Genomic DNA, 26543 nt, shown 5'->3' with positions numbered 1-26543 from the left:
CCTTGGTATAAGCACAAGAGCTTTAAAGCCATATAAGCCATTATTTTAACATTTTGGGGTTCTTCCCTACGGCCCAGCCTTGAAATACAAGCCAAACACTGGACTGTACGTACTGTTTTCCTCGTCAAATAACTTCTCCATATAGTTTTTGGAAGCGATGAGTTTTTTAAGGTTTTTAAGATGTAGGATTCCAGTAGGGAGAGTAGAGAGCCTGTTGCTGGATACATCGACCTCAAGTAACCTGAGAGTACAGAAAATCTCAGTCAGGCATCAGTAAAACACTAGCAAAGCCTCCTGTTGCCACAGACATCTGTTTTACCAGGACAGCTTCAGTCCTGAATGAAAGCAGCTAAAGTGTGCCTCACAAGGCAAAGCATAAAACCCTAATTAGAAAATTAACCCTCCCAGGGAACAGGGAGAGGTGCTCTGGATAGACAGCAGATTAAATCTTTGGTATCAGCCAGTAAATGTCACTCTGAGCCAGCTTAGAGGAATGGGGCTCACCAGAGCTGGAGAAAAGCAGAAGCAACATGAGACAACACAGGAATAAAAGTCTCCACAACTGTCCTGACAACAAACTTGGAAATGAGAATGCAGAGGGGCAAATCCTAAGCTAAACCTCACAGACCAAGAAGCTCCTGCAATGTGCTCTGCCCCTTACAGAGTCTCCCTCAAGCCCAGTTTGAGGCTGCTCTCCCTGCAGGCTCAGCTTGGTGTGGAGCACACACCTGGTACAGATGATCTCATCAGAGGACTGCACACTGGGTAACTCTGTCAGCTGGTTGTCAGCCAGGCTCAGCTTCCTCAGGTTGATCAGCCCCCATGGGATCACAGAGGGGAGGGACACCAGGCAATTGGCAGAGAGATCAAGCTCAGTTATCTGACAGGAGATATCGATCAGCCAGTCTAGATCCACCCAGGGCAGTTTGAGGTTTGACCAGTTCACACACAAAGCCTGCATGTGTCAGAGAGAAAAGAGAAAACCACATTAGTGAAATCCCAGTTGGTCTCAGCCTGTGCTACACCACTGGGAATTTGGCAGAGCAGAGCACAGGCCATAAACATTTTGCTCACTTTCCAATCTGCTTCTAGGAATTAAACTGACTCAGAGATGAAATCATGCCTGGATATCAGCAGCCCCTGCTGTATCTGCTCCATGATTTCACTCCAAAGACCATGAGCAAGCTCAAGCAGGGAACCTGGACCTCTTCACCAGTCCATATTATTCAGGGTCCAGCTTGGCCAGAAGAAAGTGTGAACACATAGTGGTCATCAATGCAAAGAAATAACCCAAGGCTTCATTTTCAAGATCATCTCATTGCATTCTAATCCTTGTCTTGAAATGCACATTTAAAAAATTTTATTTCCAAAATGTTTTCATAAACGTGTTGGTTTTGACATTACTCATTCCAAAACCAGACTCAATTGAATAATTTTTAATTCTCCACCAGGAGGCAGCAAGAACCCAACAGCAAATTTAATTTGCTTTCTTTTCCAATGCCCAGTATTTAGCTCTTTGGATTTTAACCCCAAATTTAGAATTCAAAGGAATGTATTTGAGGAAGGGAGAAAAAGGAAATAAAGGCCTATCTCAAATGCTTATTTGAGACTCAGGACTGGCCATGTAGATCAGACAGTTCAAATGTTTTGGAGAATGGAACAAAGGGTAAGTACAAACAGATGCACTTTTTAGATATTGACAGTAGTTGTACTTAGTGTAGACACTGTGCTTTTCAAACCTTCACTCGTGATGCCTCAGGACAGCCCTGCAAATACAAATGGAAATATTATGCCCATTGTGCCACTGGGGAAACCAAGGCAGGGAGCTCCAGCTGTTTGTTCCAAGCTACATCCACTGCCATGCCACAAGGCACCCCTGTAAATCACCACAACCCAGAAGCAACAAGAAATCAAATTAAGCAGAGTCTCCACTACCACTGCAAATTGCGCAGCACCCAATGGGAGCTGCACTGCAAAGCTTTCACTCTCACACCAAACATATCCTGTTTTACTGACAGATTTCCCATTCTGCATATTTAACAGCTTCCTGCTTAGAAACTCTTGGTTTAAATTCAATATCCAGTTTTCTGAACTTTTCTCTCACCTGTAAAATGTACTACAAATCCCTTGGCTTAGAAAAGAAATACTTGTCCTTGAGTACACAAACAGTGCAGTAAAAATACCACCTTACAGCCTTCTTTTAGGGGCTGCAAGCAGGACTTTGTGTCTGTGCTGCTCCTCTTTGCAGACTGATAAACCATCTTAGTTTTGCATTACGATTGCTGTGTATCATTTCCCTCAAAAATGCAGAGGCATGGCCTCAGGGTATTTAATATGATAAGGAGATACCTGTAGAATGCAGATAATGACTTCTCAAATCACAGACAAGATTGTGAAATCCAGCACCTGCTATCAGTGCTGTGGGTTGGTGTCCTGTATCCAAGGCAACTTTTTGAATCCCAGCAATCAGTGCCCTCCTTCCCATCCAGAGACAAGGACTGACAGTCTCTGCAAACTGGGGACCAGCCAAACATGACTATCTGACTTAGACAGAGAACCAAATTCAGCTGGTACCACTAACCTGGTATCAATGGAGTTACCTTAGGGGTTTGATTGGCTCAGGACTCTGCAGTGAAAATGTTAATTAAGTGAAAAAAATCCTGACAGCAGTGCCACAAAGAGAGGGGATTTACTCCCCAACTCATACTTCATCATCTGCACTGTTTTCCCAGAAAAGCTGTTTCTCTGATGCCAAAGGTCTGTGATGCCAAACTCGCAGAGCTCAGGGCTCAGCCCAACCCTTCTCAGTCTGGGGCTGGTGGTGAACTCTGTGCTAAACCAGGGACAGAGTTCAGAGGATGTTAGCTCAGGGCCGACTGCAGGCAGCTCACTGCTCTTCAGAAGGCCAAGGAAAACCTCTGCAGACTCCACTCTCCTGCCAAAGGAAGAATTTCTCAATACAAGCCCTGAAGACTAAATTGAAATCTACTGCAGCAATGCCAAGGGATGCACTGAGGCAAAGGACTGGAAATTGTGCAGGAGCAAGAAACCCCACTGCTCTTTGGCAAAGGATCAACTATAAATATGAAAAATATTTACTTAAATCTGAGGCTGTCTGGTAAGGTGATTAAGAAAGGCTGTTGTGCATTTCTCCTAAATGACGTGACGTGCTCCAGAACCTCACTCCTGCTGCAGATGGGATAATCTGAGGACAGGGATCTGTTCCCTCCATCAACAGCCCTGCTCTGAATCTTGTGTGGGACTGCTGCAGGGCTCTGTGCTGCTGCTGATGTAAGTGAGATTACCAGGATAAAGAAATGAGAGGAGGATCCCACACATACATACATTTGTATGCTTGAATAGAAAATTATTGGTAAACTATTTCCTAGGGAAAATACAGCAGACAAAGCTCTTCTCTGGCCTGTAATGGAAAAATTAAATATATCTCACACTGCACACACTGGAAAATTACATTTATCTCTCTGCTGACTACATCGGCTGAAGTTTGGAATCTGTGTCTGGCCACTTCATTGCAAAGGCTCTCTTTGGCATTTGTTACCTGTTCCTGTAAAAATGGATCACTTCCCCTCTTTAGCAGAACTGTGGTTTGCTGTGGGTATAAATTTATGCCAGGAAAGAACACAAAAAGGAGAAACAGATATTAGAAAAATGAGATGTAAGTTCTCTTGCCTGAGAAAGGGCAGCTGTGCTGGGTGCAAGGGCTGTCTGGAAGGTGTGGCAGCCAAACCAGCTCTCAGGCACATTTTATGCATAACTCTGCATTCACTGCTGCAAAATCGATTGGAGCTCAGCTGTGCTCAAGTGTTTCCACTCAGAGATAGCACAGAAGGGACAAACCCTCCTGAAGTTCTGGGCTCACTCTGAAATGATCAGTGCTTGGCTTGCCCTCCCTATCCAAGGGGAGAACTTTGTGACATCCAGCTGGCTGCCACACATGTCCCAGTCTCCACACAGCCCAGTTTTGCTTCCTCCCAGTGCAAAATCTATCTCAGGATGAACCCTCTGAGACAAGGAGACAGCGCCGAGGCAGTTTGTCTGCAGCTGCCACAAAGCTCTGTTTTAAGAAGTTATCAGGGTGTGTGAGTGTCACTTCCCAAAGATCTGAGCTCTGCAGACAAACTAGGACAGATCCTCCCAAATCTGCCCCAGTCTGCCAAAATTAATTCAAAGAGAAAGCATTAAATAAGTAAACATATTAAAAATAAACAGCTACTAGGAGAATCAAGGTCAAGATTCTGTGCTTTTTCTCTGCTTTTTTTCTTTTTCTTTTTAAACCAGGGCCTTCTGGCAATTAGCTGATGTTTGAAGACTGCTCTCTTCTTTGCTCAGGGTGTGACAACAGCAAAGCTGAGTCATTTTTAGAGCAGCTAAGTTAAATATTTCCAGCAAATTCACATGGAAAACAGACCTCTTTCCTGTGATTCAAACATTTATTCCAAACTTATTCAAGCTGAATTCTCCAGTTGGATTTCTTTTTTCCTTCTTAAAGACATTTTATCAACTCTTATCCACATCTAAAACTCAGATTTTTTTTGTTTATCTGTCAACAAAATTCAGACTAGCACAAGGAGTGCTTGAAATCTACTGAGTGAGCCTAAAGCAGTCAAGTTCACTTACGCGGTCTAACACTCAGGCTAACAACAGGAACCCAGTGAGAGGATTCTGGCAGAAAAACAGAGAATGGAGAAGTCTGTAAATCTACTAAAACCTCTCTCCTTATTTTTACTTAACACCAAAGCAGAACCAACAGCCTGCAATGCTACAACCTGAGCAGACAGATACTCAACTGGATGGATAAAGGATATCTTTTCACTGCAAAATTTTTGTGACCTGATGAAAACTGTAAGCATTGAAAGCTCAGGGATCTGATGCTTCTATTCAGTGTGAGTTAAACTACATGTTGAGGCAAAAAAATTAAAATACCTGGTAATAAACTGCTGAAGAACAGTATAAATAATACAAAATATTGTGTGCCTCCCTATAAAGTAGTAACAATACCAATGTGAGACACTTTTTTACTGCTGAGGATCTGAAGTAGGGAAGATACTCAGTAGATCATTGCTTTGCTGATGCTCCTTGTTAACAAAAAGCCACCCAAGCCCATTTTTACCTTTGTCTGACACAGAAGGGCTCCCATGCTCAGCTCTGTGCCATGCCAACACTTGGGGACACCACAGAGCTTGTGGCATCACCCTGCAGGCAGGGGGCACAACAGAAACCTAAAGGGAGTGATGACCCTGGTGGCACAGAGGGGATCTGTGCTAGAAGCAGCTCAGCTTCTTCTCTTCAAGGCTTTGGGCCCAAAACTGGTGTTTCCTCTCCCTAGCACACCCTGGCTCACATTTAAATTACCCGACAGAAGCTGTTGCTGTGTCTTGCACAGTGATGCCACTCAAAGCCTTGATGTTTCACACCCTGTAATTCAGCACCAAAGCCACTTGCAGGGCTTTTTAAAAGGGCAGCAAACCACAAGGCTCTTAGTTGATGAGAAGAATCAGCAGCCACATGGCATGCAAGGACAATTATCAATTATTAACATGATGCCCCTTCAAAACAACATCTCCTCAGGCAGATAAATTGTTACTTACTGTTTTTGCTGGAGCACTACCTGGTAGTGGGGTTGTCTCAATGAAATACTTCCTCAGAAGGTGTTTGCTGGATTCAGGACTGTCCATCAGGATGTAGGAACAAAAGAAAGCTCCATTCCGCAGCAAAAACACGGCTATATCTTCATTCCCTTGGGAGAAAAGCAGACTGTTTGCTCCCTTCACATCAGTTAAATGAACCAGCAAGGAGCTGAACAGAAATCCTGGGAAATAACCACTTCTGAAAAAAAACAACTGTGGGGGTGTGCAAAAAGGAAACTGAACTGTGTAAAGTCTGTTTCCTCCAGCAGCAGGACTCAGTTTGGTCAAACTGAGACAGCAAAGACACTGTGTAAAAGTGCTGGCCCAGGCTCTTTCTTTTTTCTCTTTATTCCCATCTTATTAAACTATACACACAGCTGTCCTTTGAAGTGCAAATTATTCAGCCTAAATCAAGCATGTGTCCCAGAGTGTCCATAACAATAATGCTTTCACTTGCAAGGATTTTGGTTTTTAAGGGTCTTTTCCCTAGGAGTTTATAGAGGAAAGTTCAGCCTCTCAGTATTTAGAGCAATCTAACTTCCCAAGGCCCTGACTCCAATTTGGCTGAGTCGGCAGATTCAGAGCCAACTTTACTTTAATTCATCCTGCTGGAAATCCAACTCCAGACAAGCCATGGATACCATCTTGTGTGTGAACAGCTCAGCCCATTCTTTGAAGACCTGGCAGAAAAGGGGCAGAACGTGGAAGCTTGCAAATACAGACCTGCCTTTATAGCAGCGTAGAGGGGCAGGCGGATGAGGACGGGGAATTCGTTCCTCCTGACTGCACAGCTCTCTGGGTCAGCACTGTAGGCACGGATCAGGAGCTTGACAATCTCCAAATGGCCCTGCTGGCAGGCTATGGCCAGCATCCAGTTCAGGAGCTGCTGGCAAGTATTAGGACCTACTGAAAACATAAAAAACGTGACTTAGTTGGTGCCACTGGGCTGTGATGTGTGAGGATTTGGGACAGGGTGAAGCTCCCGATGACAAAAGGAACAGATTCCACTGCAAAAGTGTGTTAGAAAAGGGTCCTAAGATGGTCAGGCACAAAGTTTTCAGCTTTGCTTACTGTAACTGTTGTTCTTTACCCAACCAGCCAATGGGTGAAATTTTTTGTCTGTCCCTGACCTAAGCATTCATAAGGCAGCAACATGCTGCTAAAACACCACCAGATAAATAAACATCTGACCCCAAAAAGGAATAATGAGGACTGTCTTTGCATCCAGATCCAAGCAGACATTAGATCCAACACCTGAGACTGGCCACTTCTTCCAAGTTCATGAGAGGGGATACAAAGAATGGGGAAAACCAGGTAATCTTTCATGTTATTGGATGAATAAAACAAAACAAAACAAAACAAAATCTTCAGTCAACAAAAAAGGAATTGTTTTAGCTTGTTTTTGCTGCAACCTGAAGTCTCCCACAAAAACTTTCATTTCCCCTTCAAGTATTTCATTTCAGGTCAATTCTTTACTATTAATTCATAGTAAAGTCAGACAAATGTCATTTAAGGCTAAAAACTAAAACACCATGTTCTGATTTTGGCATGAATTTGCTGATGTTTTAGTCATTCTCAAACTGCTTTTTTTTTCAGAAATAACGTTTTCCTGTAGAACACCACTTTCCTCTAGCTGTGCCTAATTCTGTAACTCAATAACCAGGACAGAATTGTCTCTGCTAACAATAAGCAGTCCCCAAATCTCCTCTGATTCCCTGTAATACCTCCATATACTTTACAAATTCACATCCTGTCTGAAACACTTACATGAACATCCAAGTTTTACATGTCAAGGCTTTTTTGCAGCTTATCCATGTGGAAATTACATCTCTCTTTGCATTCTTAACAACTCCACTAAATCCCTCATCCTCCTGGTACAAAAAATGGGCTCCACTTAAGCTGTAAGCCACAAGTAGTTCTCACTGTTCCAGGGAGAATCACTGCAGTGCAAAAGCCAAATTGCAAATTTAGGCAATTTATACCTAAGCCCTGTGATTGGTTTCTCTGTAACTTCCCAAGAAAACAGCTGGAAGGTCCTGCATTAAAATTTCTGAAAGCTGCTGTTTGTACAGAGCTCCTCCCCTGGCCCCCCCGAAGAAAGAGTTGGAGAGAATTTGGTCACTTCTAAACTGAGCTAAGTTTCCAGAAACTACTTAAGTCACTTTTCATTACTCAGTGTATTATATTAATATAATTTAATTTTTGCTACTAGGTTACACAGCTTCCTTTCTGGCTGAAGGTAATATTGCATTTAACTGCATTCCCCAAACAGGAACATTTATTTTGCTTACCAGTGTTCCAACAGGACACCAAATAAGCAGGTTTCCCAACAGGTTATTCCTGTTCTCAGTGAGGCCACTGGCAACTATTTAGTCCCAGTGAGGAGCTGGAGCTATATTCAGGTTAAATATTGCAGAAGGCAGCTTAGATCTTGTGCTACTGCAGTGTTTGAGGTCAAGGATTTACCCCAGATGTTCTGCAGGACTTCTGGACCCCAAATGCATGTAAGGTTCCAGGGAGAAGCAGCTGCCAAGCTCACAGAACACCAAAAGAGCAACAGGGACCCAAACACAGCTCCTGGTCCTGAGTCAGAGTTGTGCTCTGCCCCCCACCCCTACTGCTACCTTAGGAATCGTGTCCGAGTCAAAAAACTGTCTCTGCTCCAAAATAATTCCTATAATAAAACTTAAGTAAAATATAATTATTATTCTAAAGAAGGAATTCCCCTGAAAGTCAAAACAAAATGTCAAGCAAAGAACGAAATGGGCGCCAGCTGTGCACCCAAAGTGTCCCTGACCAGTCAGGCCACTCTCTGCCAGCACCACTGAGACTGCTGGATCAGCAGTGGGATGATGCTGCATCCTGGAAATCCCCTAATCTCACTGTAGGGTCTGGGATGTTACCCAGCTGTGAAGCCTGACAGGAACGAACTGTCTCAATGGCATCTTCCTCCACTTCCAGTCTGCAAACATGGAATATTTTTATGTATGTGTTTCTCTTCCCCAGGAGGAAAGTTTCCTTCAAGCACAGCAGAGATCTGATCCCTCCATGCACTTTCCCATGACTAAACCCCTCCCTTTCCTAGGAATGCCAAAAACCCCAAATGCCTGCTTGGAGCTGTAGCACACAGCTCCTGAAAAACCCGAGGAGAGGCAGGGTCAGCCCAGGGCTTACCACGCAGGGAATCCAGCAGCTCTTTCACGATGTCCTTGTGCCCAAAATACGCAGCCACCACTGCTGCATTGTCATCGTTGGGCTCTGTTGGTAACACCACCAACGCCTCCTTCAGCAGGTACCTCACTGCCTGCAGATCCCCATATGCTGCTGCAATGCCTAAAAGCTGACACTGGTGAAGGAAACACAGCAGAAGAAACTCTCTGTTAAAGGCAGCAGGCAGAGAAAGAGCATTTCTAGAGCTGGATGGGTTTATTTGTGCCCACGCCAAGGCATGTCCACTGTCGCCGTGGTTAATTGGGAATGTCATAAACACTAGTGGCCATTGTAATCACTGTTGATAAATTTATTATGTTAATCTGTTGGGGTTTGTACTTTAATTTTTTGTATGGTTTTTCACATAATTTGTTGGCCTTTGTATTTTAGTTTTTTGTATTGTTTTTCACATAAGTGCCTGAGGTACAGAACAGTGAGTATAAACTCATTTTTCATGGACCAACAGAAAAAGCATTTGCACAGTTCAGCTGCAAAATGCAGTATTACCTGTTTTGGAGACGGCCACTATGGTTGGACTTGACATGCAGGGACCCTCCCAAAACACCCACATCAGCTCTGTGCAAAGAGCAGGCTCAAAAGGCAGAGCAGAGCAGAAGATGGCACAGAGTTTGTGATAAAATTCCACACACAGGCAGTAAAATCTTCCCAGAAGGCCACTAATGATCTTTGCACTGATGGGGGAATACATTTTTTTGGTAAATCTATAAACAGCTTCCTTTTTACAGGGAAAAATGCATTTCCCTGTTTTGGTGACCACAGCAGCAGCACCCCTTCTCACACAGCCTGTGTTCCTACAGACACTGCTCCCTGTGGCCTGTCTCATCATCCTGATCTGTGTTTTCAAGGGCAAACAGAGTCCCTGAGCATGTTTCTGCGGCGTCCCACACAACCAATTGGATTTTTTCCATGAAAAAAACAACAGAAGACAGCAGCATCTTGAAACTTTGGCATCTTTGCCAATAAAATCTGAGAGAGAGCAATAACCCAACCCAACCTTTTCCACTTGCAGCGCAGTCTCCTCACAGGACAACTTAATCAACTCTTGGGCCTTGCTGGTGTCCCCAGCTTTGTAGGCATCCTGGATGCTTTCTGTCACAGGGGTCTGGGTGACAGAGACGTCGCCACTTGTGGACTGTTTGCCACCCATGTCCACAGTTCCTGCAGGAAAAACAGCAAAGAGAAGTCAGGGAGAAGCGCCTGCTTTTCACCCGTGCACAGCTGCAAGGTCAGTGAATCCTGGGAATAAAAGAAGTTGGTGATTTTCAGTGGAATTATTTATTGTATGCAATTAAAAAAAAAAAAAAAAGAAGAGCCTGATAAAGGAAAGTGATAAAATACCAAAGTACTTCCCAACAGGGACATGAAACTGAGAGGGACAGAGTTCCCCAATGGCTCCTAGAGGTGGTTTCCAAAGGAAGTGTGGAAGCTCACACACAGGAACCTTCATCTGCCTGGCACACTCCTCCTCCTGCTGAGGAACCAGGGAAGAGAAGGAATTGCATAGGACTGGTACCTGCAGGAATTCTGACAAAGTCAGTAATTTGAAAGGCAAATCTGGCATTACTGGCCTTGCTTTAGTCACACTTCACTCCTGACCAACAGCCTGATAAAATCCCACTGTCCTCCAGAATTTTCAGTCAGAATTTTAGGCACCTCTACAAGTGTAAAATAAAAGAAATTGGAAATATTTACTCTGGGGAAAAAAAAAAAAACAAACAGTAAAAGGAGATTTTTGCAATATGCCCAGTGTCACCTTAATCAATTCTGGAGAACCTCCTAGACCAGTCTTTCTTTTCCTAAATGGTGTTGGGAGCCAGAAGAGCTTTTATGTGTCAGAGATTAAAAGCTGCAGCCATTAGAGAAATGCTTTGGTGGGTGGCTAATGAGGTAGGCAGGAAGTCTCACACCCAACCATTCCCCAACTACCAGTACAGGGAAAGTTGCATTAAAGTCACTGAAATACAAGATCTTTTCAGGTCCACTCCTGAATAACAATCAAGACAGAGGAAAATAGCCTTTCCTACTTGAAAACAAAATGTATTCTCCCATTAAAATATCATGAATTATTATTGCTTATTTGCAACTGATTAATACAGCACTTAAGCCCACAGTTCTTCACATGTATTAAACAAGGATTTATTTATTTTTTAAATAGACACATATGTCATGCAGGGCCTTGTTTAATGCAGCCTGGAAAGAGAAGTAAATTTGGTGCAATCTATAACTGTCAGTAAATATCTTTGAATAAAGCAGTCTGAATCACCAGTAGGTTCTGACTAACACGTCTCATCAATTATTTAAACAAAGCTCAAATCACTCAGACATTGGAGATGGCTCCAGAGCTTGGTGCCATTAGAAGTGTGCCCTCACCAATAACCTTTCCCAGATGATGCAGAACCTGTGAAGGACAAGGAGCAGAAATCAAGACCCATGAAAGTGGGATTAAATTACAGCACAATAAACAGCATCTCAGAGTACACATTAATGGGTGAAGTGTTTCCATAATTCTGTAATTTTAGGGAGTACTTGGGAAAATAAATTCTTCCTGCATTTGGTTCACTCTTTTAAAGCAGACCACACACCTATAAGGGATCAGTAAGAATATCCCATATGATTTAATCTTCATTTTCATGGACACCAAAGATAGGGAAAAATATTCTTAGGCAAGTATATTTAAAAGATGATAGAAGGGAGAACTTTAGAGCAAAGTAGTTATCCAGTCAAAACAACTCAGAACTGGACTAAGAAATTTCAAGAAGTACAGATCCAAGCAAACACTGCAGTTACTGGAACAAGCAGCCTCCCCACTTGGCACCCTGTGATGAAATCCTGAACCTAGAGAGAAGCTCTGGAATTCCCCTAGGAGGAAAAAATGCCTCACATCAGAGATACAAAACAGCTGGAAAGCTCCTCAGCTTCCTGCTCAAGGAGGACAGCAGGCCAGGGCTAACAGAGCAGAGCAATTTCAATCTGCTTCCTAAAAATTGCAGAAAGGAGGGACAAATTTTACTCAATTCCAGCCTCAATCCTGATTTTGGGGACTGTCACTCAAGGCCCACACCTGCAGCCACTCCAGATGTAAAAGCACATCCTTTCTGCCAAAGGATTGAGCAGGACCATCTCTCTCTGATTTTAAATCATGGCCTGGGAGGGTGGAGGTACAAGAATCTCAGGGTCAGAGATCCATCAGATCCTGGTGTCACATTCCCCTCGAGCAGAGAGGTCTCCAGCCACCCTCCCAGAGACAGAACCCTCCTTAAAGGAGCATTTTCCACCTCTCCTGCTGGAGCTGCCCCACTCCAACCAGCTCAAGAAGGGTCACAGGGTTGTAACTAAAGGAAGGAGGAACTCTGTCTGCTTGACCCAAATCCCAAGATCACTTCTGTGTTTTGCCAAATGACTACTTCACAAAATAACTCAGCCAGTGTGCTGGGCTTCCCCTTACATTTTTGCCCTCCCCAGAATTTTGGAAGTCCTTTGTAGTGCAATGGCTCAGCCACAACCCCTGGTGCCACCAGCACTGGAAAAACATGGGCTGGCCATGAGTTAGGTGCAGAATTCTGAGATCTCCAGGAACTAGAAGGTCACAGCTGGCTCTATGGAGTTTATTCCCAGAAGAATCTTCAGTATATTCATTTTAGTCCTTAAACTCAATTTCAGTCTTGTTTTAGGCAAATTTGTATTGATCAAATCAAAACTGCTAAGTTTTGAATATCTGAACATTCATCAAGTAGAATTTAATAAAGGTTTCACTGAGTGTAAGAAATCTGGGCAATTCTACTGTTTGAAACCAATATTTTTATACTAAATATTCTTGGCAGCAAGATAATGCTACTCATCTCTCAAATTTCTTACACCAAAACTTCTTTCTATGATTCCATTCTGCAGGGTAAATTGACCTCCTGCCTTAGGCCTGAGGGAAGAAGCTGCCAAAGGTCTCCAGCAAGAAACAGTCCTTGTGACTATCAGCTGAAAGACTGAAAACAGCAAAAGTGGTGAGATACAGGTAAAAAAGTTTGCCCTTAGCCAACAGCTGTACTCACAAGTGCTGCCAGATTTGAGTAGAGCTTTCAGAGGTTAAATGAGAGAAGGTTGTCTATCCATTCCCAAATTCCCAAAAAGTACAAATGCCATCCAAGGCAAAGCTAAACGTCTCAGCAACAAAATTACCCAGTTCACAGAAGACTTCCTGGTGACTTAGTAAATGATATACTGGCTTCTGAAATACTAGGGCAAATTAAGAAGCAGCATATTCTATAAGGTTAATTTATACTCACCAGTGGGGGGAAAAGAAACAAGGAAAACTACATTTTACTGACTAAAGGCTGGTTTATTTCTACAAGATGCATGACTGACCTATCATCAGCAGTGGCATTCGTGTAGGCTGGGAATAAAGTTTTGCCAATACATGCACCAGCCATTTTTAGCAGAAATCTGGGCCGAAATCCAAAGAAATCCTGCTCTGCTTTTAACCTCATATGTCTCCTGCTCCTTGCCTGAGCTCTTCATGGCTCTCCTGTCAGAGTCACCTCACTCCCACCCAGCCTTGAGCAATGTGAAAAATAGGAGAGCAATACTGGAGCTCAATAACACTGAACCTCTGCTTTTGGACTTGACTGTGCAACACGCTGAGCCTTTGAGCCCAGATGCAGCAAAGGGTTTTTAATTCTTAGATTTTATGGATTTAGGAACCAGCTTGTGCATGTTGCACGACAGGGTCTGTGTTCCTGCAGAATGCACATCCTGTGTGCAAGGGATTATATCCCAGCAGGACTTCTTGGGTATTCCTGTACTATCCAAGAAACTCCAGAAACTTTACACACCTGGTGCCAACTTTTTTAGTTTCTGCTTTATGGCACACAGATATGGGCAGTTCCTGTGCTGGCACAGGTTCCTCTGAGAGTACTGCCATAAAGCATCACCAAAAAGCAGATTAATGAAGCCTATTTGAACTGAGGAACCTGTGGGTTTGCTTCCTCTAACACCTTTGAACATCTATGAAAATACAGCAATGGGGTTTAGTCCTTAATATGTAGCCTCTGCATCTCTGCATCATATTTGTTTAACCTCTCCATAGATCCACAGCCTCTTTTCTTTTCTTGCTTTCTACTAAAAAAGCTGTAAGCGAACCCAGGGCTGTTTGTGAGGGGAAAAGGGGAGGCATCTGCTGACACTAAAAATGAATCTATTCCTGGCACAACAGCTTGTACAAAAACAACTAACTTTAGAATTATTTCTCTCTTCATTTCAATGATTTATGCTTTGGAAATATTTTTTATGTTTGGCTTTGCTGTAACAACCCTTTATAAAAGCTAAGGGCAAGACTAGTTTTCTTTTAAAAAATATTGCAATGAAACCAGAGGTTATCAATAAAAAAAGCAATGTTATTTTATTGCCATTAAAAGGGCACAAGGTATCACTTTTAGAGTGCAACAGACTGGTAGTCCAGCTCAGAGAAACAAAATAAAAATAAGCCTTTTTAGTAATAAAGAGTACCATGAGAATTTAGGGTCATGTGTAGTTAGACCCTGTCACAGGCCTTATTATTACAGCAGGTGAAAACAAACCCTCTGAAATTTCTAAATTGATAGTATGCCATTAGTAAAAGGGGAGGGTTTGCAGGTCAGTGCTGTGAATCAGCAAACAGCTGCATAACAAAGCAGCACAATGCACAGATGATTATTGTCTTTATGGCCCAAATCACTGCATCTCTGACACATAAACTCACAAGAGTTTGTAAATGCCACATTAGGCCCTTCCATAACCAGCAGATCTAACCAGCAACTAAGTAGGATATTTTTATTTAGCAGAGGAAGATATAAATTAGATGCTCTGCCCAGGATAAATCAGGAAGCTAACCTCCTCCAAAACCAGCATTACAATAATAATACAACTTGAAAACTGCTACTGACCTTGTCATAATGTGTGCAGGTATTTCCAGAGCCCGGAGCAAATGAAGCTGATGCTTTAACACAGCATCCCCCGCGGCGATGCCCAATCCAGCTGTTAATTCCTGGGACTGATAACCACCCACCTCTGCTCCAGCACCAGCAGCTCCTGCAGTGGCCACTGGATGGAATGGCTGGCTGGCTGCTCCTTTGTCTGAATTAACTACCACAGCTTAGCCCTGACAGATATTTTCATCTCCATGTCCCATTACAGTGAAATCCAAGCCTCTGGTGCAGAGGATGTGGGGATGGGGGTGGGCAGGGAGGCTGAGCTCAGACATTAATTCCTCAACAGCACCAGATGGCTACAGCTAACCCTCACCAGCTTAATCTTTTGCCATTTTGACTTCTGAGCACTGCCACTCCACAGCTAAAAAATGGAACAGGGATGAGGTTGAAGATGTGCTGAATATTTAAAGCCAGCACCTACAAACACTCCAAAACTCACCGGTGTCACTGAACATTTTTCAATACTACTCCACAAAAGCTCTGCCCAGCTGCTTTGCAAAATTAATGGAAAGCCATGTTATTTCTGAGTCTCTGCAACAGATTGATGCATCTTGAGCTGCTTTGGAAAACTTTAGGTTAACAAACTGAGCAGCAGCCAACAGGAAGCCTCCAGTGATTTCAAATGATGATGGATCTGCCCTACATTGCACTTTCCAATTAGATAGGTAAGAAAAATTTTTAAGTCCTCTGTAAATTTTTGAGATACTGAAAAATACCATCCCAAACCAGGAAGAAAACCCAAGTCCCTGGGTTTTTTTACCCTAGTGGGTAAAAATGCTTTATAAAGCAAAGGTATCTTTTGTGTTCCTTCTCTAATTAGCCAACACTTCAAGGTTTCCTTTTTTTAAAAAAGTTAAAAGATTTTGCTCATTCATTTCTTAGAAGATAAAGCCACAGACCAAGATCTCTTGTGCCCCCCACCTGCCCAAATTGCCAGAAGCTGCCTCAAAACCATCCTGCAGCAAGAAGCCAGTGATCTGCTTCAAATTTTATCAGATTTAGGTAAAATACATGTGGCTCAACCAATTCTGCTTTAAAATGTTCCTGTCAGGATTCAAAAGTGGCCAGAACTACCAATAAATCTCCCTGTGAGAAGGCACTTAGAACAAGGTGGTTTATCTGGGAAGTTCCAAAATCCCTACTGGAGAGCCTGTGCCAGAACTGGGTCATGGCCCCTCTGACCCTAATTAATATTTCCCATAAAAAATGGGATGTGACAGCTTCTCAGGACAGTGGGAGCCCTCCACACACTTTTTCTACCTATTTCCTGTGGTTCCATTTCCCCCAAACATCCATTATTTCAGCTAATTAAAGGAGTGGCTCTGCACTAAGCTCTGCACTAAGCTCTGCCTGCCAAAGGCACTGGAAAAGATTATGTACTGAACACAAAAGCCACCCACATCTACAACAGAGCTCACAATCAATGCTCACTGCCCCAAAAGGAGACTTAAAACCCCAAAAGAAACCAGATATGGAACACAGAGGAATGCTTCAAAGGCAAAAATCCAGCGCTGAAGGGATTTTTTTCACTATTACTGCAGATTTTTGAGAGTATTTTGAAATTGTATGTGCCAGCACCACACATGCATTGTGCTGATCTGCACTGAACATTTTCCAGCAAGCACCCAGGGCATGCTGACAATTTTAGGTACACTTGTGTCAAGTGAACAATTATCACCAGAATCATTGTAAATTTTCTATTTATAACATTTTTAACCTGCAAAGAAAAAAAGCATTTGGTAATGCAAGCCTGAAAGGAAAATATTAAGTCCCGGGTGGAAAAATGCTCTGGATTCCTGCCTTTTCTCTGGGCTCCACAACAGAGTTATGAGAAACAGACGCTTCCAAAGGCTTTAGTTCCACACTTACACAATCATTTTTTCATCATCCAGGATAATGAGGGAAGGGAGAACAGAAAAGCCTCAAATCCTGGTAACACCAAGACTCAGCAGTATCTGGGCAGTGCCAGCACTGCCAGATCTGGGCAGGCTCCTGCATTTGTGTGTGCACCTCCCAAATTCCCGGGACTCTGGGAATTGTTTGTGCTGTCCAAGAAGTTAAAATGGAACTGAGCTGGTTATTCTTTGCTGAAGTACAAAAGAGGCTGCACAAAGGCACTACAAGGCAATGGGGTCGGAGAGAGCACAAAGAATTACACTGGAATATGAGTGTCAGAACAAACCCCTCATGGCACTGTGCAAACCAGGCTGGAAGTGTAAAATAGATCCAGGGTCACTAATGATACCTGCAGCTATCCATGGAAAAGGAACAAGGGGTTGGGACATGAGAGGACAGGATGTTCTCCACTGGTTGGTTGTGAAGAGCAGTTCCACTTCCACTGCTGGGGGCTGTACCTGGTGGGAGAGGAGCAGGATTCCCTCTGGGCAGGGAAGGAACGGGGCAGGGATGTCCTCCAGAAAGCACAGGACAAAAACTGGCTCTCACAGAGGGTGAGAATACCCCCAACCCTCCAGCAATGCCCTCTTTGGGGTGCAAAGCATCAGCAAAGCCCACAGAGAACAGTGATGCTGTTACTTCCACCCCCAAAGAGAAGCTATTGAGAGCTCCAAGTGGCCAGAGAGATGCTGTATTGAAAATACAAATGACTCAGCTCTGGAGTGAAAGTTTCTATTTTTGTCTTTTGGCCTCAGTGATTTGGTTCCCATCCTACAGCTTGAATCATTCAAAAATGTGCTTCTGCAGGCAAGGCCAGCTATGCCACTCTTGCTTTCCAAATTTTAAATTGGAAGATATACATTAAGCATGCAGAAGCATGACAACACTTTTGGATTTTCTTTGTGTCCGCTTCCAGGCATGGCTGGAAATGAAGGATTGTTAAATGGTGAAAGGTGTCTCCAGGGAGACCACTCCTGTCCAACTGAATCAAATATTACAGCCATGAAACCAAACCAAGATTGGATTTCATCTGAAACGTCACAAAATAAAATTTCATGGCTAACTTTCTTTTGAACCTTTTCCTTTTCCCTAAGCTTTCATCAGAAGGGAAAAAATCCCACACACCAATGTTTTCTCTCTTTCAGAGAAATAATTTGCTCCAAATTCTTCTTCTAAAGAAATTAAAATATTAATTGTTCACCTTGGGGAAGCATTATCTCATGGCCAGCCTACTTCTGCTGCTTAGACACATATTTAAAACTTGCTTTAGAAGAAGGAAATGCTTTTAGGCCCAGCTCTAAGAGGCCACATGTGGGGGGCTGAGGAGGGATTTGCTGTGTGTGAGGGAGAGGAAGATGGGCCCAAGGTCTCTGCTCAGGTCTCTTCTTAGCACTAATATTCTACCAGCTCCATCCAGCAATCCCACACCTTCTCTGAGTTGGGAAAAGCAGCTCCTAAGCTTGTGCTTCACATTAGTAACACATGTAAATACCTTCCTCAACAAAAAACACTCTTACAGCACTGCAACCCCACTGCTGGTCAAAAGTAAGAGCACAAATGCAGCCAAAATCTGTCTCTCCAGAAAGACAGAAGGTGCAGGAGTGTGACACCAGGACACTGACCCACACAATCCTTCCAGCTACTTTGACTAAAGTTTGGAGAATGAGAGAATATTTTTTAGTAAAAGAACTGATAGGTTCAGGTGATACATCTAAGGGAAGAAGCCTTTCAAGAGATTTGAGGGGGCAAACATCCCACGCAGCAAAATCCAAGCTTAGCACATGTTAGACACAGTTCAACGAGCTTCTTTACTGCGCCTGCTTGACTAATAAAATACTCCTTGCTACCTTCACTTCTCATTTATCACTAAGACAACCACTCTGGACCAGTTTAAGTGAAAGTGTTGCATGCAGAGAAAAAGAAAATGCAATCAAGATATTGGATATGATTGGCATGAAGAGACTTGAAGGGACAATTTGGCAACAGCAGAGCCAAGGGAAGTGCAGACCTGGGAAGAGCACCAGGAGAAAAGGGATGGATAGGTTATTCTGGAAAAGAAAACCAAAAATCCACACAAAACAGTGAAGAAAGTGGGGCTTCACTCCAGCCTCTACTGAACTCGGTGTGAGCACTTCCCACTTCTGACTGTCCTCCCACAGGAGACAGAGAAGATCCTGGTTTCCAGGACAGGCTGGCTCAGAGGGAGGATCACCTGAACAGCTCTGTCTGCAGCAGAAGAGAAACCTGATGGAAAGGCCTCTGCTGTTAGCCCAGACAGCCCCAGAGCTTTAATGGGGCTACCAAAAAACCCATAAAACCTTCCCCTACTTGTGACAAAACCTGCAAGTGGCAGAAATGCCTGCTTTTGCAAGGAGGTATTTTGTCTTCCTGGGAATAGCAGCAGCCATTTCAGTGAAGGGAGGACAAGGACTCTGCTTGGCAGGCTCCTGTGTCCACGCTGTGTCCCCACTGCAGCTCACAGCATTTTTGGATGTCTGCTGCAAGGCAGAGACAGCAAAATGAGGAAGGGCACAGTTCATCCCCTTCCCATTAGCCTTGGACAAACTCCAATCCATTGCATCCAAGAACCTGGTCCTATCCATGCAAATGGCTTTGATTTGGCAGCTTTTACTCCCACCCTCCACTGTGAGAAAGGTCCAAAGTGCAAAACATGGGAGAATTACGACCAGGATTACAAGCTCACTTAAGGAGCCAGGCTTTTTGTTTTGCAGGTTATGAGATCTGAAAAGGGATCCTGTCCATTAGTGTTGTAAAAAAAAAAAAATTAAAATGTTCCTGTTTGATGCAAAAATAAAAGCACTTTCAAAGGCTCTTTCATGTGAAAGACAGAAAGACGTGCAGGCAGATTCTGGAGGAGGTCTTGTCTTCAGCAATTACCAGCACTCTTTTTGAATCCTACTCCCCAGACAGAACTTTTATATGAAGTAGATAATTTACACTGCAGAGTGTATCAGCTCCAAACCTTGTGGCTTTTCAATTAAACAGCAATAACCTCCAGTCCAAAAACTCCTTAACCAAGACAGGAATAAAACAAACAACCCAAAACCAATTAACTGCAGGTGAAGCAATTCCAAAGACATACTTGCTTTTAAAGGATTTAATTTTGAACTCTTCTCAGGTAGGCATGTCAGTTTTCCAAGCAATATTTTGATCATTAAAACAAGAAGTGATGCAATTTCCACAGTGACCACAAACATACCAAGAATATTTGAGCTAAATTTATCCAGACTTCTTGTTTGAGTCACTGCTTTGGTTCGTTATTTTTCCATGATTTTCAGCTATGCACAGAGAGGAGCTGGGGACAGCCTGGGACTGAGTTTTCCCCAGCAGTATCTGAAATGCCACCCTTGATGCCTGGGAGCCACACTTTGACTATCAGAGAGGAAATGAAGCTGCTCCTCCAGCTCCCAGCCCCAGGTTCCTGCTCCTTCCCACTCGCCTCCTACCTCCCACTCTTCCTGTGGCAGACTGACCCCTCACCCCTGGGTGACTCTAATGGGGCTTGTCTCTGCTGATGAGAAGTTCCTGAAGTTCACCAGGGATCTGCTGCCCTCTCCAACTGGAGAGGGAGAGCCAAAACAGAGAGGATCTGCCCCAGGTTTCCCATTGTGCATCTCTGTGGCAGACCCCAAGTGCTGCAAGCAACACAAACTGCTGAGTCCCTGAGCCCCTCTGACTGCAGAAGGGATTTTGGAAGGGTGAGAGCTTTTCCTAAAACTTAAAGACTTTTTAAATAGGTCCTCTAAAGTGAGGGTAAGGTACACACTAAAAAACATTGAGACACTTCTGTTGTGAAAATATCAGCAGCTTACATAAAAGAGCTGCTGTTGTGGTGATACATAATCATGCAAATAAGCAATGGCTGACCCACTAATGAGCACACAGATTTGGATTAAGGGGAGGAATTAAATATCAGCCTGACTTGATGTAAAATCTGAAACAGAACCTATTAAGAGACAGACTCCATGGTTGAGTCACCGTCCCCTGGGGGAGTTTAAAAGCTGTGTAGATGTGGCACCTGGGGACACGGTTTAAGGGTGGGCTTGGCAGTGCTGGGGAACATTTGGACTCGGTGACCTTGAAGGTATTTTCCAGCCTTAAAAATTCCACGAGATTCTATGATTTTATACAGCAGATTGGGAGTTGAATGGTATAAAATCCATCTCTCCCCCACCATCTGCAATGCAAACAGCTCCTCCCAGCTCGCTGCCTTCTGCAAGCACAGTCCTGACAGCCCCATTATTGATCAGAGCAGTGAAAAACAAACAAACCACAGACTTAATGCTGTAAGGATCCCTGAAGATCCCATTATGTCAGTGCAAAGAATGTAATGGGTTTTGGATAAGGCCCCCATAGGCTCTGGGGAGGATAAAACCCCATAATTCATAGCATTTTCTTAATGCAACTATATAATCACCTGCAACATCTCTGTCAAAACACTGTATCAATTACAGGCCTGGTAAAGGCTGAGCTGGTGTGAACACTATCAATTGCTTTTTTCCCACTGAAACAGAGGACAGCAGTTCCATGACCCCAGAATCAACCCTCACCTGAAAGCTCCCTCATAAATCACACCTCAGGAACACTGTAAAGAACTCCCTGTGTACAAGTGCTAAGGGCAAAGGATTTTCTTTGCTACCTTATCACCTTATCTTTGGTATTTTCCAGGCTTCTTGATAGAGTTGTCATAAGTTACATTTCAATGTAATACACCACAAATATATTTTAACGTGAAGGTGTAAAAATAAAGCTGTAAAACAGCAGATAATTCCAGATGCAGCTCAGTTGAAGATCAATGCTTTACTGCTGCCTGTAAATCAAACTGGCTTTCAGGTCAGACTCTCTGCTCAATTAACTTCCCAAGGTCTTTACTGCACCACTGGCTCTCCCAGCAGCTCTGCCCTCCTTGATACAGCCCTCAAGTTCAAGAGCAGGCTAGCTTTGATGGTTTTTGTCAGGAAAATTGTAAATGCCTCAGCATTCCTTGCCCCTTTTTGACACACAGGTTGGTTTGGAAAGATGTTGTAACACCCAGCTCAGCACAGGAGGGCAGGTTTAACCACAGGCATGCTCAGCTGCAGACCAGCTTTCCGCAGGAGCCCTCGGCCCCTTGTGAGATTGCACCACTTCTGTATGAAGAGTTTATTTAAATATTTAAAAATACAAGCCTATTACTGCCTTACTGGTGTACTTCCTATTCCTACTGAGCATTTCCTACTTCTCCTTCTGCAGGGCACTCTGCAATCAGACTGACTCACGTACAAAACCTGTTCTATTTTCTGCTTTTTTAGCTTATCGGAACCTTTTCAGTCTGCTGTTTGGACTTGAATTTACTCACAGCTTAACAAACAGGAAGAAAACCAGAAAACCTTCCAGGCTGACTTAGTCTGATTATAGAGAACTTCACATGACTGACACACTCTGCAGCTCTCCAGTGCTCTGTGTGCTCAGTTCACCTCCCAGATCCTCAGATCCTCTCCTTGTCCTTCTCACCCCACCCCACAAAACACTCAGGGTGATGTTACTACAGGAAGGTGAGTGGATGGAAAAAGCAGGACAGGGGCTGTGAGTAGATTTTTCCTGTTACTCAGTACAATGTGCCCCAAGGCCCAGCTCCTAGTCCTGTCCCCACACATGGCTGATGGGAAGGTTTTAAGGTTTACATGGTGATTTCATGAGGAACAAACTGCTATCAGTGGTGCTGATTTTCCATTCCTCCTCTATTCAGCGGGAAAGATTTTTAAACAAAGTTATTCACACCGCCAGTTCCTGCCCTTCACATTTAAGGCAACAAAGGTGCAGAACTGTGAGGAAATCATAGAATCAGAGAACAGGCTGAGCTAGAAGGGACCCATCAGGACCAGTAAGTCCACCTCTGCACATATCCTGCCCTGATGCCAGCCAAGAACAAAGCTGGAGGCACAAAGTGTGTCCCAGGAGGATAAACTGCTCCATTTGCTCTTGGCCAACCTTGAAGTGTCACCACCCAAACTGTTGTGAAACTTTCCCTGTAAAATTGCACTTGCTCCTGAGCAGTCCCTCCTGTTAAACGAATCTAACTTTTCCACTTCAACTCTTGCTCACACCAGAGCCTTTTCCAGGATCCAGGAAGCAGCAGGGCAGGAGCAGCTTTCCCTGTGAGTCAGATCTGAGCTGAGCCATGGGTGGGGTTGCAAAGGTCCCTTCCATTGTGGGCAGATTCTTTTTGATAAAATAGAAAGCCCTGTGAGCTGCAGGGTCACCACAGCACCTGCAAGGCACAACTTTAGGAGCCTCTGGTCCACTCCAAATGACAACTCCAGTCCTATGTTCTGGTTATTTGTTTGGTCCCTTTTCCAGGCACACTGTCCATGTCAATCTGTGCTTCCCTGGACAGTGGGAAGTCATCAAGTTACAAATGATTTGCCTCAAAAGAAGTTGTGAAAGTGCATTTAGTTAATATCTGCAAAGCTACTATAAAGCTCCAGGCAGCTCTCCTTGGCATTGTTGTCCCTAATTATGTAATGTTAGACACCTTCCACCATAACACCCCTCTTCAGGGCTCATTTCTAGATTTAGCAGGGGAGAAGAGACACCCTCTGGCATGTTTGAAAGATAATCCAATCCCACCTCTGAGACACACACCAGTGGCATATGAATGTCCTGGGACTTTGAATAAAATTCCCAGTAAGAAGGAGATAAGCTTTTTAAACAGAAGTACCCTTATGTTTCAGAAGACAATGATTGTTCTACACCTCTGAGGAGCTCCTAGAAAACCACACAAGAATTAAATCCTAGCTATGAAATTTTGTAAGATTCAAAGAAATCCATCAGCCCATAGAAAGGCAAAGAATCTTTATGCTTTTCTACACATTCATAAAGTGATGCCTTTGGGCTTCCATTGTACTTCCTACAAAATTCCCATCATGTCACCTCCTCTGGATTATGCAGAGCTCTTTAACCAAGTTTTTTAAAAAACCCAGACCCTGTACTTCATGAGAGACTGCAGCCACCCCCATATCCCTGCTCAGTTTCTTTTAATTAGGACAAGATGAACAAATCCAGGAGAGGGGGAAGCAGGGTTTGAGGAGGCAAGGGAGATGCTGAGTGCACCCACAAGGGAACCTCACTCATCCTGTGTTCTGGTGACAAGTCTCTGAGGGCTTGGTCAGCACCACCAGGTCAAGCCCAGCACCATCCCCAGAGGGCAAAGAGTGTCCAGGTCTGACACACAGCTCACCCATGCCATGGGAAAGCTGGCATCCTGCTGGGATGCAGGGAAAACTGGCATCCTCTGCTGGGATACAGGGAGATCACTGGCAACCAGGAGGAACAGCAGAGCAGACACCTGAGCAAGGTGAGCCCCTGCACCCTGTGTTGCATTTTCTAACTAAGAAGGATGCTGTGAGTGTGATTTTTCTCCACATACAATTGGCCAGGGCTTTATAGCTGCCAGGGAAAAAAAAAACTCCTGAAAAATTCTAAGGCTTCAGATAATGAAGGTGCACAAGGAACTGCTGGAAGGGGCCTCCAGCCATGCTGATCCAGTTGACCCACCCCAGAGCCCCCAGCACCACCGTGCTCTGGTTAAATCCCCCACAAGCCAGTCCCTCCTGCCTGACAAAAACAAAAAGACTCCAAACTCTGAGCACTAACGAGGTCATCGGTACGAAAGAAATGATCCGGGATTTCACTCCCCTTCCCAGCAGCTTCTGCTGAATGGGAGCAGGAGGCTGCATCCACAGTTCCTCACCGGTGTAAACAATGGGCTGGCATGAGGAGGCTGAATGAGTCACCGTGCTCCTGCTTCAGCCCCTGTAATGGGATCTGAGCCAGAACAAGGACCAGTAACTTAAGGAGTGGACCAGTTAGCTAATGACAATCATTCTTGGCAGGACCAAAACAGTGAGTTTAAGCATGTACAAAACCCTTACAATGAGCAAATCCACCAAAGCAGTACTGGTGCCTTGTACAGGGATCTTAAGCTTTACAAGGATCCCTTTCCCAGTTTTCCAGCACTGTAGACTATTTTAATATAACCCAGATATATCCATATAGAAGAGTCTACCAGAGATTTGCATGCTTCCAGCTAACCAGTTTAACTGAATATAATTACATAACAGCAACGTGTAATAAAGTTCTCTGAAAAAAATCTGAATTCAAAATGTAAAAAATTTCACTATCCCACTTTCCACTTCATTATTCACTCCTACAATAATTTATTTATTGTATCTTTACACAGAGAGAAAACTTGCCAGATCACTACTGCAGAACAAAGATTTAGCAATTCTGAACAGTTGTGAACTGTTAGCGCAGATTAAAATTCTTTTCATGGTTTATAGCTTAGTATTCAAGTGGAGATAATTTCTTCCAGAGAGAAACTCAGAAGACAGAATTTAAGAATTTAAAAAATATTCAATAACCAAGTGTTACAGAAAGGTACAGTCCTAATTGCCAACAGCAAACAGAAAAATCAGTATCACAGAACAAGCAGAATACGTACGGAGAAAGGAAAGAGTTCCCAGAGCTCCCTGTGACGCTGGTGAGGAATGTCTTCAGACAAGACAAGGAGGCCTCTGAATAAACTACCAGGTTTTGCTTCATAGTTGCTGATAAAATCCAAAATAAGGCTGCAAAAACATTAGCTTCTGCTGGAGCCTGCTTACTCACTACAAAGCGTCAAACACACCTTCTTCCCACACTTCAAACGCAGATGCTGCCTCCTAATGAAGCACTTGCTGCAAGGGGGGAACACCGTTACACAAGAACAGGAGGCTATTTCTTGCTGCAGAAACATAACTGGGGTTTGACTCAGAGAAAGGCAGCAGTGCCTGGGAGCTGAGGGTTGCAGTGAGAGAAACCATCCAAAAATAATTTGCCTGCTCAGGAAAAAAAAAAAAAATTCACAGGAAGCAACCTGAAGCATATGTCCCTTCTAAAAGGAGAATTTCTTTATTACATAAACACAAATGTTCTAATCTAGCCCAACATAAAATCACCACAAGCCACTGAATAGGAGCTGAGGGTAAAACTGGAGCAGGTTAATATCTGTTCAGGCTGAGAAGAGATGCTCTGATTTTAGCAGCTTTCATATCCTGAATGCCCATTGCATCAGTGACTGGGAACATATTTGCATTCACACACTGAAAAAGCACAGATCTTGTAAAACATATTTAGGAACTGGGGAGACATGATACATATATTGACTAATTCCGTAGGCCTTTGGAGAACATCCATCTTCAGGGGAATGCTATTCTTACCACCTCCATAGTTCAATATCACTCTCCCTGGAAATAAAATTCCAGACTGTAAATTTTCAAAGATCAGGGCTGAAAAAACTTTCACATTTTTAAACTTCATCAAAGCCCAGTGGCTACCAAGTTGTCTTAGAACCTTTTGTTCCCAATCTGAACAGGAAAGAAACAAATCCTGCTATTTACCATTCTGTGGATCCATGTTGCTCTCCCTGCAAACAGTGGATTCCTCCGTTCCCACACACCAGTACATTCTGGGTGGCAGTTGTGAAGGCCCCACAGACAAACTTTCCACAGCACTTCAGACTGAGCAGTGTTGTCAAAGCTGGATGATCCCCATCATGTGAATGCAGGAGCAGAGGCTGCTAGTGAGCACCATCCTGAAGAAACATCATTTATTCTGTTTAAAAATAAACAACAAAACAAATTAATCATTCCACTGTAGAAATGGTGAGATGTTTATTCCTCTCTACTATTAACACAGTTGTCCAAATGTCACACTGCAGAAATACTCTTATCCTATAAATATAATTATTTTCATAATAGCTTTGTTAAGA

The 26543-nt window shown here is 43.5% G+C and overlaps 1 protein-coding gene across 7 annotated transcripts in view; it reads right to left on the bottom strand.

Annotated features, from left to right (window-relative positions):
- Positions 1–26543, bottom strand: part of LRRK1 (leucine rich repeat kinase 1) — a 74930-nt gene that overhangs the window by 44189 nt on the left and 4198 nt on the right. For 3 of the 7 annotated variants that reach the window (XM_085588957.1, XM_085588958.1, XM_021552571.4), the window contains 7 exons: positions 26173–26386; positions 9874–10037; positions 8823–8994; positions 6372–6554; positions 5610–5758; positions 729–955; positions 114–241 (listed from right to left, as the gene is read on the bottom strand). In XM_085588957.1, coding sequence (XP_085445083.1) covers positions 114–241; positions 729–955; positions 5610–5758; positions 6372–6554; positions 8823–8994; positions 9874–10037; positions 26173–26239 — 1090 coding nt within the window. In that variant the 5' untranslated portion in view covers positions 26240–26386. Of the gene's footprint in view, positions 1–113; positions 242–728; positions 956–1074; positions 5589–5609; positions 5759–6371; positions 6555–8822; positions 8995–9873; positions 26387–26543 lie in introns of those variants that run through there. The other 4 variants (XM_021552572.4, XM_085588961.1, XM_085588960.1 and 1 more) reach the window with 4 other exon arrangements.

This window comes from Lonchura striata, chromosome 10 (assembly GCF_050655825.1).
Source record: "Lonchura striata isolate lonStrDom1 chromosome 10, ASM5065582v1, whole genome shotgun sequence".
NCBI classification, from domain to species: domain Eukaryota; kingdom Metazoa; phylum Chordata; class Aves; order Passeriformes; family Estrildidae; genus Lonchura; species Lonchura striata.
This window is presented reverse-complemented; position numbering and strand designations above follow the sequence as displayed.